At 37.5% G+C, this 16,019-nt stretch overlaps 2 protein-coding genes across 4 annotated transcripts; both read right to left on the reverse strand.

The window, feature by feature from the left end:
* Nucleotides 1–4,786: 4,786 nt before the first annotated feature.
* Nucleotides 4,787–6,405, reverse strand: LOC125190744 (double-stranded RNA-binding protein 6-like). Of its 3 annotated transcripts, none has more exons than XM_048088125.1 (3): nucleotides 5,731–6,405; nucleotides 5,458–5,649; nucleotides 4,787–5,375 (listed from the first exon to the last, which is right to left on the reverse strand). In XM_048088125.1, exons 1-3 carry the CDS (start codon nucleotides 5,817–5,819, stop codon nucleotides 5,345–5,347), a joined length of 312 nt encoding a protein of 103 aa, XP_047944082.1. In that variant the 5' UTR covers nucleotides 5,820–6,405; the 3' UTR covers nucleotides 4,787–5,344. The 3 variants fall into 3 exon arrangements, with proteins under 3 accessions (XP_047944082.1, XP_047944083.1, XP_047944081.1); XM_048088126.1 differs by having other exon boundaries at nucleotides 5,454–5,649; XM_048088124.1 differs by lacking the exon at nucleotides 5,731–6,405 and having other exon boundaries at nucleotides 5,458–5,660.
* A 1,671-nt stretch (nucleotides 6,406–8,076) lies between these two features.
* Nucleotides 8,077–14,120, reverse strand: LOC125188794 (vacuolar fusion protein MON1 homolog). Its single transcript, XM_048085848.1, has 14 exons — nucleotides 13,403–14,120; nucleotides 13,103–13,182; nucleotides 12,879–12,950; nucleotides 12,749–12,788; nucleotides 12,437–12,538; nucleotides 12,214–12,335; nucleotides 11,416–11,548; nucleotides 11,014–11,105; nucleotides 10,444–10,525; nucleotides 10,218–10,282; nucleotides 9,776–10,078; nucleotides 9,577–9,668; nucleotides 8,730–8,794; nucleotides 8,077–8,453 (listed from the first exon to the last, which is right to left on the reverse strand). Exons 1-14 carry the CDS (start codon nucleotides 13,997–13,999, stop codon nucleotides 8,358–8,360), a joined length of 1,941 nt encoding a protein of 646 aa, XP_047941805.1. The 5' UTR covers nucleotides 14,000–14,120; the 3' UTR covers nucleotides 8,077–8,357.
* Nucleotides 14,121–16,019: the final 1,899 nt, after the last annotated feature.

A 16,019-nucleotide genomic window follows, 5' to 3' on the forward strand; every position in this document is an offset into this window, starting at 1 on the left:
TAGTCAGTTGTACGCCTTCGTCTTCGACGATCATGTTGTGCAGGATAATGCAGGCGTACATTATTTGGGAAACGCATCCGACATACCACAAACGCGTTGGACCCTTAATTGCCGCCCATCGAGACTGGAGCACACCAAATGCGCGCTCCACGTCCTTGCGCGCCGAATCCTGTCGTTCCGCAAAGTAGGCCTTCCTTTCATCACTTGCGTGCTTGATCGTCTTCACAAAGACAGACCAGGCCACCTAGGGTATATCCTATCCGCCAAGTAGTAGCCCATATCATGCTGGTTGTCGTTGGCCACAAATGAGACGACTGGACCGACGCCCTGGCACTTCTCGTTGAAGAGGGGAGACGAGTTCAGGACGTTGAGGTCGTTGTTCGACCCGGCTACCCCAACATACGCATGCCAGATCCACAGCCGGTAATCAGCTACGGCCTCGAGGATCATCGTGGGATTCTTTGACTTGTAGCCGGTCGTGTATGCCCCCTTCCAGGCAGTCGGACAGTTCTTCCACTCCCAATGCATACAATCTATGCTGCCTAACATCCCGGGAACCCATGCTTCTCTCCGTGCATCTGCATCAAATTCTGACGATCTTGGGGAGTAGGGCTTCGAAGGTACTCCACACCGAAAATGTTTTTCACGCCCTCACAAAAATACTTCAGACATTCCAGGGCAAGTCGACTCACCGATGTGGAGGTACTCATCCCACATGTCTGTCGCGCCTCCGTAGGCCAACTGCCCGATTGCCGCCGTGCACTTTTGAATAGGGGTGTGGTCGGGTCTGCCAACCGCATCGTGCCTGAAGCGGAAACACAGATATCGACGCTCCAAAGCGTCAACGATACGCATAAACAACTCCCCGCGCATTCTAAAACGCCGCCGGAACATGTTTGCGGGAAACCGCGGGTTCTCTGAAAAGTAATCGTCATACAGCCGCTGATGTGCAGCTACGTGATCCCGATCAATCACCGCTCGGCGGTGGACAACCCGTGGAGGGCGAGGTATCGCCTGCTATTCCACCCTACGCATGTACCGCTCCATCTCGCGGTTCATGTAGGCCTCCATAGCCTCGTTCATCCTCCGTTCGTACTCCTCAAGCATCCCCACCACTACCACCACCGCTACCACCCGCGTTACTCATCGCTCGATGATGCTCTTGTACAGAAAGTTAGAGAGAGAGAAACTCGTTAAAACAAGTGGTGCAAATGAAAATGAAACTAAAATCGCGTTTATATAGGTTTAAAAAAAAATAAAAATAAAAAATAAAACTCGGTGCTGGCCGATCGGGCCGCCACAATGGCGACCAGCGCATCGGCCAGCCACACGTGATCGGCTAGCCCTGGCCGATTTTTTCGCCGATTTGGCGCTAGCCTGCTCCAATGGTTCGGCTAGCCGACCGGCTAGCCACGTGAATCGGCTAACCGGTTGGCTAGCCGGCATTAGAGATGCTCTTATGAGCTCCATTGCATAAACCAAGTCAGATTTCATCCTATTTTTCTCAATTCCACTTTGTTTTACTGATTTTATATTGTATCCGATTCTCTGAACACAACATTCATTCTTAAATTTCTAAGTCTCTTGAGAAAATAAATTTATTTCAAAGTATTTTTGAATAGAAATGAAGTTATTGGATGTGTTCCTATAATGGTTGGAGGGTTCCCATCTCACTCACATCAACTCTCTTCCCTTTTGTGTAGAGCCATTGCTTTTTATTTGTGTCATAGGGGAAGGAATAAATCTGCCAGTTACTTCTTAAATCCTAAGTGGGCCCTGCACTGTTGTGGGCCTATGTGTCTGTATGGACATGGGCCCACCAAAAATATTTGTTTGCGTGAATCAACAGAATCGTGACGTGGACATGCTTTGATGGGTTGGTGGTAGTGGAATTAGAGGCCCACCACCTCTACCCAAGAATTCACCACAAACATTTTCTCTCTCCTCCAAAAATTGCTATTGTAGACAAGGGCAATAAACCCACCTCATAATCCCCATATGCATGCCCTATTCTTTTCACCATAAAGTTTAAACCCACAAATGGTTAAAAAGATGCATGCCACTCCACTACCATTGTCTCTTCATGCTCAACCAAAATCCTCTCTCCCTCCACAACTTTTTGAACATATAATACATTTTTAATTCAAAATGGGAAAATGACAAATAGTATGTTTTTTGTCACATTTTAATTTAAGTCAGTTAAAAAAGTGAAACCCAATTCAATGGATCAAATTTACGAAGAGGCCCAACAAGCTCAACATTATACTTCAACATGCATATATCGTTTATCATAGTCATAACCAATAGCGGATCCAGACATTTCATATTGGGGGCACGATAATAATTATATTGACTTGGAAATGTAAAATTCAATTTATCTTTTTTCTTTTCTTATCTCAATTTTTCTATTAAGTCATTTCATTAAATAAAAAAAAATTAGTGTTATTACTTGAAAAAATTCACTATTAAATTGGGGGTGGTTTTTAGATATTTATACAACAAAGAATTTATTTTAATTTATAAAAAGTTCAAAATATTTAAACTAAAAATAAAATGCATCATATTTTCTATAGAATCTAAAAATATGAGCATAATATAAATTATAAACATATATTCAAATTCAACCATGCATGTTTTATTACATTTAATCAAACATTATTAGATAATAATATAAGCATAAATAGACAGAGTCAACTCGAGAGAAATTATGCTTTATAGAAATGAACTTGAGAGATATAGCCAAAAATCATTAGGGTTCGAACCCGGGGCACCACTGTGGAGATATGATGCTTTTACCACTAGGCAAATTCCACATTTTGGGGTACGAAGGTCCCCCCTTGTTTTTAATTGAATCCGCATCCGCCCGTGGTCATAACTGGCAATCTCAGATTTTTTAAGGTGGCCATTTCATACTTATATGAACAAAATAATACTGTATGCGTGTGAAATTTGTTCATGATGATATAGCCTAAATTCCAGTGTCAATCATTTATAAGCTGACAAAATTATCCTTAAAATTGAATGAAAGAAACATGCCGCAATAAAACTTTCATTGACTATGTGAGTATTTTCGTATTAATTATTGGACTATAATTTTCAAAGTTGGATGTGAACCTCAGTTGTAAAATTGAAATGAAGATAGTGACTTGCGGAGTTGATTTATTTGGAAATTTATGCGTGCACAAGTAAAATAAATGAAAACTAATCATGATATGCGTGTTCGATACATGGTACAGTACTTGAAAACAGTCAACTAGGGAATTTTATTTTGTCCTCCTATATTCGACGATATTAAATAATCCACCCCCCCCCCCCTTTTTATATTTTAGATCGTTCATTTGTGATTGATTTTGTAGTGTAATTAAAAGTATTTTAAATATAATGAGATATATTTAATAATAGAATATTTAATTAAATACAATAATTCTTCCTTAAAATATAAATAGTGTAAATAGTTTAGGACGAGTTGAAATAAAAAATAGCGAGTAACATGAGATAAAGAGAGTATTGAAAGGTGTTATATTTAATTTTTTTTTATAATACTACCAAACAATACTTTATAGTAGTACGCAGTTTTTGTTCCTTTTCTAATTAGTAAATTTATAAAATTATTATGCATGCGAAATTATTTAAAATATCACAAACCAATAATGCACGTCCTATAATTGACCGGTTCTCCAATAAATCAAAATTTAAAAATGAGAGGATTTTTCGCTTTAGAGGTTGGGTTTAGGCCATAACAAAAAATAGGGCCTTCACAAACTTTTCCAAAAATCAGACGCATTGCCACTATAGCAAATTAGCAATTATAGTATCTAGGGGAGTGTTATATTGCTAACTTAATACCTAATTGCTAACTATAACTAAATAATAGCCATTAGATATTCAAATTAAGGGTCTAGATCATCAATCAAGAAATATCAATACGATCAACAAAAAACGTCAATAAAGCCATAGGATTAATTCCATAAAATATCAATAGGGGTATTAATGTCAATTAACTACATGTTTAGTTATAACTAACTTTTAAAAGAAATCTCAAAACTTTAAATTCATATAACATATATCAAATTAAAGATAATTTTATAAGGATTCCAACGATATCATATATGCATATGTTCCGATGTCAATTTTTTCGTAAAGCAGAAATGTCAACATACTATATAAAATATGTTAATATAATACATGTAGAATGTCAATATAAGCAATGGGTTAACATTCTTAAAGCATCGTGTTGACATTCTCAAAGCATTGTGTTGATATTTCCGAAACACTATATTGACATTTTCATCTAAAACCCTAATTTGACATTTTTTTTATCTTTTTTTATTTTATTAATAAAAACGAAAATTACACGTGGCAAATTGTAGACCACACGTTTTCTAAAATCCTATGGCCTTAAATTAGTTGTAGTTAGCAATTAAATAATGAGTTAGCAATTGATCACTCCTTAAATTGTATTTAAAATCACTTGGATGTTTGAAACTGTGCAAATCAGATGGTACCCACACTTTGGATACATACACAGCAAAATACTACTCCATGATTATGAATATGAATTCAAATACAAGTGCCTTAGGTAATGTTTTACTCCATGATTTAATCAACATTTTACGTATATACTTCACAACTCACAGTTTGACTCTTATGAGGTAGCAGTGAGATTATTCAAATTCATATTTACACCATAATCCCCACCAAAATATAGCTAAAGAAAACATTCTTGATATTAATCATATACTAATATAATACTACATAGATATAGAGTAGTTTTTAAACTTCAACAAGCTAAAATGCCCACCATTAAAGCAATCAACAACAACAGTATATAGTAATATCTTGAATACAGATTAGCTAAGAAAATTACCACTTACAGTCTTACACCTTGATCAGAAGAGGAATCGGATATCTCGAGCTCCTTCAGACACCGGACGGCTGTGGACTCATCTACTTCGCATGCTCCAATTACCTCGACCTTCTTTGCATACAGGCGGAGGCTGGTGATGAGAATACTGGCACTGCAGTTCGTATCGTTACAGGTGGAGCAATGCCTTGGCAGGGCGACCTACACTGTTTGTAAGAAGCTGCATGAAACCTCTGAAAGACGCGTGGCGTTGTCCTAATCCCAGGTGATGGCTCAAGTTGTGGTAACGGTGGTCTAGCACGTGAATCGGCTTTCTGGCAGCGTTGTGGGCTTGAGGGCCGCGGGGTTGGAGCCATGAACTCCCTTTGGAATGGTATGGAGGCATTGTGTAGGTTTGGCATCAATAACTTCTCTTTCGAACGATACTTCTGCAACGCCCTTGCAATCCGTACCTGTTCCTGCTCATCGTTGCATTCGCTCTCAGACGGAGAGATCACTTCTTGCTGTGCTACTGATGAAGGAAAAACATACCAAGTGTTGCAACACAAAAGAATAGTTGAAGTGAGGAAGGAAATTAAGCAACACTGACATACAGCCAAGCTGCCAAAGCAGCATACTTCTCAGCTTGCTTCTTGTTCTTTGCAGGCTCTCCGGTGAATATGATTCCAGCCAGCTCCACAGTCCCGGTGCCCTGACCCGGACCTGAAAGTTGTGTACTGTGGCAATGGAGACCCCACTCTCTGTGCAATCTCCCACACGAGGTTCTCATATACTCCCGACTCATCCTGAACACGAATTTACACAACGATCACTCAAACTGCAACAATGGCAATGTCAGTAACACCTATGCTAAGATATTCACTTACAAAGTCATCCTTATTTTGTTTTGATCCAAATGACGAGTCATGCCAAGAACCATTATCCTCTGTATTTGACAACTTAATATGATAGCCATTTACTTGAAGGGTAGATTAGATTGACTATACATAAAATCAAGAAATGATCAAACAAGCTTATAATTAGTGAATCCTTTAAGTAAATGGTCGCTTAAACTATGTAAATCCTTTGTAAAGAAAGCCACATCCATGGCTGGAGCTAAGTATGTAAACAAAATGTTAACAGATTTTACTTGTTTATGTAATAATCTCAAACCAAAGACAATAGTTCTGAGGTAAAGAGAAAAGCTGATTTCTTCAGCTTCCAACTATAGGCTTAATTACAGTATCTATTAAATGTATATTGATGAAGATGGATGAAATATACTAGTACTAGTAAAGATCTTGGCCATGGAGATGGACAGGCACATGGATGTAGCAGGGCTCTCTACTCTCTAGTTAACCACATTAAATTGAGGGAGACAACACTATATATTGTACCCTTTGCTAATGCATTTATTTCTTCCATGTGCTATGAATCTATGATAGTTTTTTTTTTCTTTCAATTATTTGCAAAATTAATGTAAATAGTTATACGCCGATCTCTCAACCTTGATTTCATGTCTAACCACAAATAAATCAAAGGAAATACTTATGTGAATAGTCAAGAATGCGTTTCAATCTATACATATAATGATATGGTAAATTCAAGTGTACAATAAAATAGTCAACACTGCGAATCATTCACATAGAATTGAACTCCCCCACAAGCCACAAGTGCCTAATAAAAAGTTGAAAATGATGGTCCAATCCACATTTATTTCCGCATGCTAAAATTTTCAAACTCAACATGCTACACATACACATTGTGAATGAAATGTAAAAAAAATTGATATTGAATGACGAAACTGCCCTTAAATTAGTAGAAACATAACTTTATCATTCTATAATAAAACATATAAATATTTTAATATTATAATTTAAAATTAAAATAATGGGCCTGCTGTGCTATGAGCCACAGCCGGGATCCAAATCCGGCGGTTGGAGCACTGATCACAGAAACGGAAACACACACGCAGAGTGACGTCATGAAATAGCGGGTGAAATCATTATTCTGAACATGAGAGAGATTGCGAGGGCGGCGGAGGGTTGAGCAATAGTTTGGGCTGTCGAAAGTGTGGGCGTTGAAGTTGACGATGGCCTTGAAGCGAGGCGCGTGGTCCGGCCCCTCTCTGATACAGGTGTAGGAAGGCATGTTGAAGCAGCTCCTATGCGCAACCTCTAAGAATTGGATTTGATCGGAGGAATTAGAGATGGGCGGTTTCGGAGATGAATGCAGCAGAGGCAGAGACACAGATCATATTTTGCATCATGCTTACTTGCTTATAACTCTAGTCTCTACACATTTATCATTTCTTCTTCTACCTGTTTCTCTCTATATATACCAACCTCTATATTTGTGTTCATTTAAATTTTTTAGTATTAAATTTTCTAGCAAGATATTTATAAATGGTATTTAATGAGATAAGTTAGAAAGAATAACATATACTATCATTCTCTCTAATTTATACGCTATACAACCCTTCATACAACCTCATATTTCTCCGATTTAATTTTTTATTTTTTACTTATCCCCCAATTTGTAAAGTAAAATACCTGACAAAACGACTTCATTAGGATATTAAAAATTAAGTTAATTAAAATATAAACTTCAATATTGAAATATGTTGGGTTTTGTTCAATCTTCTTTTATGACACAAAAAATAATCTTCCATTAGTTTTGCACCAGCCGCTTCACATTCTCGGCGAACATACTGATAGAGATATGGTATCACGAAAAGATATTTTTTTCAAGCCGAACCATTGCTTGTATACTATGGATCACAATTTTCATAAAAATCAAACTTTGATTTGTTCATTTTCTCTGAAACTTCAAACAAATTAACTGTTTTTGATTGATAACAATAATGTGAAAGAGTATTGATTTTAAATTTTCACTACCAGACAATAATTCGAAAATTCTTCTTTTTAAGTTGTGCTATGTCGCTAGTGAGTTGAAATTCCAAAATTTGGCCCCAAAAAATCACTATTAATAGTGGGGTGAGCCATCAAGGCGCACCACAGATTAAATCTTTTCCAATTATAAGAAGTGGGGTGTGTCTTTTCAATTGATATTGAGCTTATAATAATGTTGACTAATATTTTTACATTGATGCACTTATAATATGATTTGTTATGACATGCATAAACGTGTAATAGAAATATTAGAAGTTGCTTGCTGCCATGTCAATGATATAATAACCCGTATACCCACCCACCCTATTTCAAACCCAGAAATTCTGTAGAATTCACAGCCTCAAATAAATTGAATACGATACAACAAAGTAGAAAATTTGGAATAACCCTACGCCATTGATTGGTACAAGTGCTCCTTAAATGGTCTGCAAATAAATTTCTACTACAATATTGTGCCTTTTTGGCTTAGCAAGCGGTATACAACCATGCACAAATATTTAAGGCCAAGAAAAAGAGGCAAAATTTGACATGGGAAGAGCAAGTATATTATAATAGAGCAATGGAACTAGAATACATGCCAGGGTACAGAATGTTTGCGAGAATCACCATGAAAACGGGCTTGCTCCCAATAAGAAGATTTCATTTTCCACATCTTTCACCCATTGACAAACCCGGTTGCATACTTTTATTGCAAGAGCCTGCAAAATGGTGTCACTTTATTCAGAAAAGAAGAGCACTAGAAAAATGATACTGAACCAGAGGAAAAATATTAAAATTGAAGCTTTGGGTTTAAATTGCTCTAATTGTCTTCGACAAACTACAGTGGAAGGTACAACAAGAAAAAAACGATACACAAGGAGCACAAAACAAAGTAGCTTAGAATGAGACTATGGCAGTTAACTGCAAAAATATGGTATACAATAAGTATTGTGTACAAGTTTGGCATGTAGAACAGCAAAATTAGCATATCGTACCTTGTCTGCGAGGGGATCAAAGGCTGCATAAAGTTCAAAATCTTGTGTGACCCAGCAAAGTAGCACTGTGGTAACAAAGGAATAGTTAGGAACTTCATAACCAGGAAAAACAGAGCAGTTTAACTGCAAGTGACCTTTATCAAACTTATAAACAACATAATTTGAACTTTTTCCATTTACAGTTTATTATTTGAGAAATCTACTTTAAATACCGATGAAAGGACATATCAGATGCTCCCGTAGAAACTATAGAATGGAGCAATCTCGACAATAATTTTGAGTTGTTTTTTTACTATCGAACACAATGCATTAGTAACCTCTTACGGATATATAACTTGTCTCTATGAATCCAACTCTAATACTAACCTACCACCTCCGTCCACAAAAAATAGTCACGTTTTCAGATTTTGCCCGTCCACCAAAAGTAGTCTTTATCTATTTATGGTAAGTTTCTCTCTCTAATGAGGTAGGTCCCATTTTCCACTATTAATAGTTCAACCACTTTTTTCTCTCTATCTTCTTATTTTACCAATTTTGTATTAAAACTCGAGTTGTCCCTACCAACATTTTTTTCGTAGAAGAAGGTAGTAAAAATAACCAATGGGCCGAATAAAATCAATTATACTTGGTGTAAAATTAAAACAACAAAAAACTGTGTCATAGAATAGAATCAACTACTACTAAAATTGCATGTTGCAGCTTATCGGATGATTTACAAGGAATCAGAATGCGTTCTCTTCACTAGTTCTTATTTAGGGCTGGGTGGCAAGATCAACAAACAATAAGTAGTCAAAAGCTCAAATCTAATGCATGCAGAGAACGACATAACAGAATGAGAAAGATGTACCATAATTTTCATCTCTTCTGAACTGGGTTTTGTGAGGTCCTATTGGTTTTTTGTGCATGGATGCGTAGAGTCTCTGATAGGCCCTATATAATCTGCATAGAGAGTGAAATTCTGTATCAGTATCATCCTGCAAAAGTCGATATTGGAGGAAAATAGCAAAGTGCAAAGTTGTAACTAATTTTGCTACTTTTTTTTTAACCTTTTTTGCTGTCTCAAGCTGTTGATTGGCGATGAAAACTCAGATGACACGTATTGGTCAAGATAAATACTTCTGTATACGAAATGCCATAGTCCAGCTGGACCACCAATCCCGATAGATCCGTCTGCAGTTCTCCCAGGGGAACCTGCCCCAGGCAGTGGTTGACCTAAATGAGAAGAAACAGCACCAGCACGAGAAGTGGGTTCAACAAGCAAATCCTTGATATGCATACCACCATCAACCAATGATCTTTGAACTTCACTCAGTACATTTGAGTTTGAGAGTACAATCTCAATCCGAATCCTATAAGCAGCAAATTTTGCATCTATTATACAAAGACCAAATCTTGCAGTAGCCATGCCGTCATGTCATGGACAATGATATTCATATAGCCACCGGAGAGGCATCTGTGACTGATTAGATATTAATATTGAAACTTTACCTGCAATCTTTTAAATGATAGAAGGCATCAGAACTTGTGGTGAGCAGCACCACGTATGTATCGGTCTGCAAATAGATTTGGTATTTAGTAACCAGTTTACTAATCCAATAGCCAATATGTAAACTAAATTAAAACTAAAAAAATCCAGGATTTTGACTCATTGCATCAGTTTACAATCTAACTTGTGTAGTTTTCAGACATTTTGTACAAATAAAGGATAACTTACATCAAAATAGTGCACGTAAGCATAAAGGAATGCCATGGGATTGTATCTTGGCAGGCAAATAGGTGAGAATGACTCAGATGTCCTGTATAAAATTTATAAGCATGTAATAAATATCCTCAATCAGTTCATTGTGATCAATGGAATTAATCACATTTTGGATCTGAAGAATGATATAGCAATGTGAAAGTATGAACACATTTAATAAGAAGAAACTTATCAAAAGCCAGGTGTGTATTTCAGAACTGAAACAGGTTTTTGGTGAAGATAATATCTGGTAGGAGATAAAGGACCTGCTAGAACTCTCTATAGAAGATTCACGTGAACATGACATCTGGTGTTCATATCTAATATAATCCAATTCTTTTATAAAATGTTGAGTTTATCACATGCCGATTGTCCCTTCTCCTCTTAACCATGCGGATACAATCTTCTTTACCATTAGAGCTCATGCATACTCAATAAACAATGTGTGGACATGCATGTAGTTGTGACATAGTTAACAAACCTAATCAAACCACGTTTTAACATCTAGATTCATGGAATAATGTCAGGAGTTTAAGAAGCAAATACCTGAAAGATTCAGAGGACATTATAAAATTGGAGAGTAACAGTATATCATCAGGATGAAGAGATGCTTTTTGGGCGCTAACAAGACTAATGACCTGCATTGCATTTCAATCTGTGATGGCAGTATTTCTGTAACTTAGTTACATCCAAAAGAAGAGTAGTGAATATTTTACTACCACTTCAGTGTAGGGGAAAACACCACTTATATTGTCCATTGATAATTAATAGGTTTAATTAATGGAATTACTCTTTAACACCAACGAGTAAAGTTTGAGTCTTGAAGAACAAAGGCTATCAGGAGTTATCGAAAATCTGTTAGGTAATATGGCAGTCAAGTTCAGGGAACTCATATCAACACCATCATGTACAAATATCCCAACTCTGAGCCAAAGATATAACAGTTACCTTATGTTTGCACATCAAGAGTGCAAACAGGACTCCTGAGCCAGCCACATCCTGTAAGATGGAAGCCGCAGCTTGACGAGTAGCATAAGCAAGGGGAAGACATGAGTAGGCATGAAGAAAAGTGGCAGGATTCCTACCGTCAGAAGAGCAAGCACATTTTGGTCAACTTTTATGCACGAGACAGTGTTCAAGTAATTGATAATACAAGTCTCAGTACATGATAGCTGGATCATAATCTTTAATCACTGGGGTTCAAAAAATAAACATGCGTATTATTTATCACTTTGTCCAAATGTACACCCCACAGTTGAAAGAAATGACTTGGGTTCTACTAACAAATAAACAAGTAAACAAACAAACTTCGATAAACAATAACTATAACAGCTTGTTAGTGATTTTAAATTTCAGCAAAGATGCTTCCAATGGTTCTCCAGAAATGCATACTTCATAAGTCTATAGCTACAGTGAGCATTAGTGAGTTCTGTATGCAAAAAAAAATCAAATCCTATCATTAGGATAAAAAGTATGATTGGTAATTCTTTTCCAAATTGTCAAAAAAGGGGTAATTGGCATGGACAACGCAGGTTAGAAGTTTTGAAATTCATGAAAAAGTTTAAATATCAGTTGTCCTAGTTAAATACCTACATATATTGTTTCTTGCTAACACTTCACTTTCAGAAGGGGACGTAAATAACAAGGTGCACATTGATATTACGAAATCAGAAATGCCGAGATATGCCAATGAGGCTTTATGAGACTCTAAATTACACTGACAGAGTGTATAGTTTAAAGAAGTACCAACTCAAAGAATGGATAAGAGACGAGAAGACAGCATCAGTTCCCCCAAGCAGTGATGTCATATCAAATTTTGGGTTCTTCTCAAAACAACGATTCACAGACTTTGTCAGGATAAGTATCATCTGCATGCACAAATTAATATATGAGAAAGGAACTGATTAACATTCTCAATCTATTTTGCTCAGGAAACATCAAAAGTTTCTGTGTACATGGAGCAAGATACCTGACCGTACAGTAACTCTAGCTGACCCTTCAATGATTCATAAGGTTCTTCTGTGCAACTTATGCAGACCAAGTAAATAGGTCCTTTCACAAGAAAAACAACCTGATTTTTAAAAACCCTACATCAGTTGATAAGGCCATCATGGCAGAGGAGATTCAATCTATATCACCAGCTTATTCTTCTAGTTCAGCCAAGCTATCAAAAAATGCAGCTCAAAAATGTTCTTGGATGACACAATATCCCAACAGTACTGATGTAAATTAGAGGAGTATTAATAAATGCAATTGTAAGATCTATAAGTTGAAAATTAACCTGGTGTTTACCAGCTCTAACCAAATTGACCCGATCTCCTCTGTAAAGCATTCAACAAATAAAGATATCAAATCAACAAGCTGCTAAACATAACAGAAACAAGAACAAATAACCGTCACAAGTCGCACACCCATTTTCCACAAAGGAGATAATGGCTTGCAAAGTTGCAGAGAAACCAGCTAGCTTATATTCATCCCCGTATCTACAAGTCAAAAACACAACCATAAAGAAAAATGTTATCCACATATGACTGCATATGAGAACAATAAGAAAGGAAAAAAAAAATGGTTTCGGACCATTCAGTATCGATACAAACATATGGTTGTGTTTACAGGTATACAAATAGACACAAACCTGGAATATATGGGTTTCCCAGAGTGACTCAATATAATGAAGTGTTTCTTCCTTTTCCTCCAAGAAACCGAAGCATCATCCTGGGGTTCATTAATTATTCAATCATGATGAGTGCTTGCAGTTCATTAATTAACCATACATAGCAATTAGCAAGAGCATTCATCATTAAACGTCTCCTAACAGACTATCTAATACATTAGCAACTGGAGCGTGTACATTATTCTAAATGATAAGTGCTTGCGCAAATTTAAAACTACAAATCCCATAATCCATAATAATATGCAGAAAACTGCAGCTAACCTCATCGGCATGCCGTTTCCCAGATACACTCTGATTATTGGATCCCGAAACCCCATCATTTTCAACCACTCTAATGTCACTATCATCTTCGTCATCATCAACTATTTCATCGCCGCCGCTGGTGCTGCCCATCTCACCGGCATAGCCGCTGCTACCTGGACTCAGCGGCCGCTCAACCTCATCTACCTCCGGAGCATCTAGCCACATGAAGGAGACGTTCTCTACATTAACTCCCGATGAGTCTGCCTTGGAATCACTTTCGAAATGCCGACCCTCCACGGAATCAGCATCTCCTCCAGCTCCAATTTCTTCACTCAACGATCCATTAATCGACCTTGGCTGCTCCCGCGACTCCACATCCTCTTCCTCTTCACCCTCAATCGTGGCCGTCGGGGAACGCGACGACATTGAGATTGAAGCCAATTGATTCTCAAGGGCATCAAGCGATTGGTCAATCAAGTGAGGATTCTTATTAGGCTCCGCCTCCCCTTCCGACTCTGGCTCCGGTTCGAGTTGGGGTTCCGAATTGGGATCAGAATTAGGGTTCCCCTGATCAGATGAGTAATTCGACGACAGGGAATTCGAATCCGAGGGCATTATGTATGACAAAGTAAAATTACAATATGATTGATGATGGTTCAGAAAAGCGAAAACCCTACTCCGAAGAGGAAAAATATGAAGCTCAGTGGTGGTGGTCGCATCATAGGTGGCGGTGAAGGAGAGACAAAACATAACACGACGACGTTGGTTTGACCAGTAGGTGGTGGGCTTGGAATACGCTCCTTCATGGGCTATTAGTTTCGGGCTTTTGAATTTTGGTAACATTTATTAATAAAATCATGGATCAGGGCTGATAACAGCATTTGGGCGGCCCTAGATAAATTAAAATTTTTTCTACATACACTAATCTTAACATTCGGGCTTCAAAGTAAAAACTAACCATGGAAATTAACGTCTGTATTTTTCAATCTCAACGAACTTGTAAAGCATATATTTTGCTAAGGTGTATTATAGAGAGAAGGTAGGGATTTCAATAAGAGCTTTTCGTCAATTGTCATGTTAAAGTCTATTTGTATTCTCATGTCCATAACATTCTATATGGATTAAAAAGTTTGGAAGATGAACATTAAGATATTTTTCCTAAATTGAAGTCTTTCTCAAAGATGGAAACCAAGAGAGGCATAACAAGATTGGTAAGACATGTTGAAGATGAAAGTAGAGATATATTTCTTATGTAAATGTTTGTTGTTATTGAACTACTCATCACCCTAGTATTTGTAGGGATTTTGAGACTTTTTAACTACAGACTTGGAACTCTACTTTGCTAGGAACTAGATAATATTGAATGTAATCTAGGAACTTCTACTCTAATAAGTAATGGGCGGCCATTTATGTTTTGTATTTCCAACACTCCCCCTCAAGTTGAGCAACGGTATCTCCGATACTCAACTTGCCAAGAAATTCTTTGAAAACTTTTGGACTCAGATCGGACGAACGGGAATTCAATAACACCTCCATCAAGTTTTTCTTTGATGAAGTGACGATCAACTTCGACATGTTTCGTTCTGTCATGCTGCACGGGATTCTCTGAGATGCTGATAGCTGCTTTGTTGTCACAAAAAAGTTGACTTTTCCGAGTAGGTAGAAAGCCAATTTCTGTTAACAACATCCTTAACCATAATATTTCCATCAGACCACTTCTTATTCCTCGAAATTCTGCTTCTGCGCTAGATATGGCTACAACCTTTTGCTTCTTACTTCTCCAGGTGACTAAGTTACCCCCAACAAAGGTAAAATATCCTCCAGTGGATTTTCTGTCAACTGGATTGCTTGCCCAATCAGCATCAGTGTATCCATCAATTTCCAAGTCTCCATTCTTTTCTAAGAAGACCCCATAACTGGCTGTCCCCTTAAGATACCTCACTATTCTCATGGCGGCGTCCATATGGTCTTCTTGAGGCTGATGCATGAATTGACTGACAACTCAACTGCATATGTGATGTCTAATCTAGTGTGAGAAACATAGAGAAGTTTTCCTACTAACCGTTGATATCTTTCTCGATCTGTAGGCGTAGCTCCATCCACAATCTTCAGTCCATGATTAGGCACCATTGGAGTTTCGGCGGGCTTGCAGTCTAGTAGACCTGTTTCCGCTAGCATGTCCAATACATACTTTTTCTGTCTTAGAAATATTCCGCGCTTTGACCTTAACACTTCAATTCCTAGGAAGTACTTCAGATCTCCCAAGTCCTTCATTTCAAATTCTTTGAAAAGATTCTCTTTCAGGTGTTGGATTTCTTCGGCATCATCTCCAGTTATGATCATGTCGTCAACATATATGATTAGACATGTCATTTTTCCGTTCCTCTTCTTTAGGAATAGTGTGTGGTCTGAATGACTCTGTTTGAATCCTTGTTTGACCATTGCCTGGCAAAATCTCCCGAACCATACTCTCGGGGACTGCTTTAACCCATACAGGATTTTTCTTAGTCTGCAAACTTGCCCTTTCCCAAAGTCTTCGTGAAAGCCCGGAGGAACCTCCATGTATACTTCTTTATTTTTCTCAAGTTCTCCATGTAGAAAGGCATTTGTAACATCAAACTGATATAATGGTCAT

The sequence above is a fragment of the Salvia hispanica genome, chromosome 5 (genome assembly GCF_023119035.1).
Source record: "Salvia hispanica cultivar TCC Black 2014 chromosome 5, UniMelb_Shisp_WGS_1.0, whole genome shotgun sequence".
In the NCBI taxonomy this organism is placed as follows: domain Eukaryota; kingdom Viridiplantae; phylum Streptophyta; class Magnoliopsida; order Lamiales; family Lamiaceae; genus Salvia; species Salvia hispanica.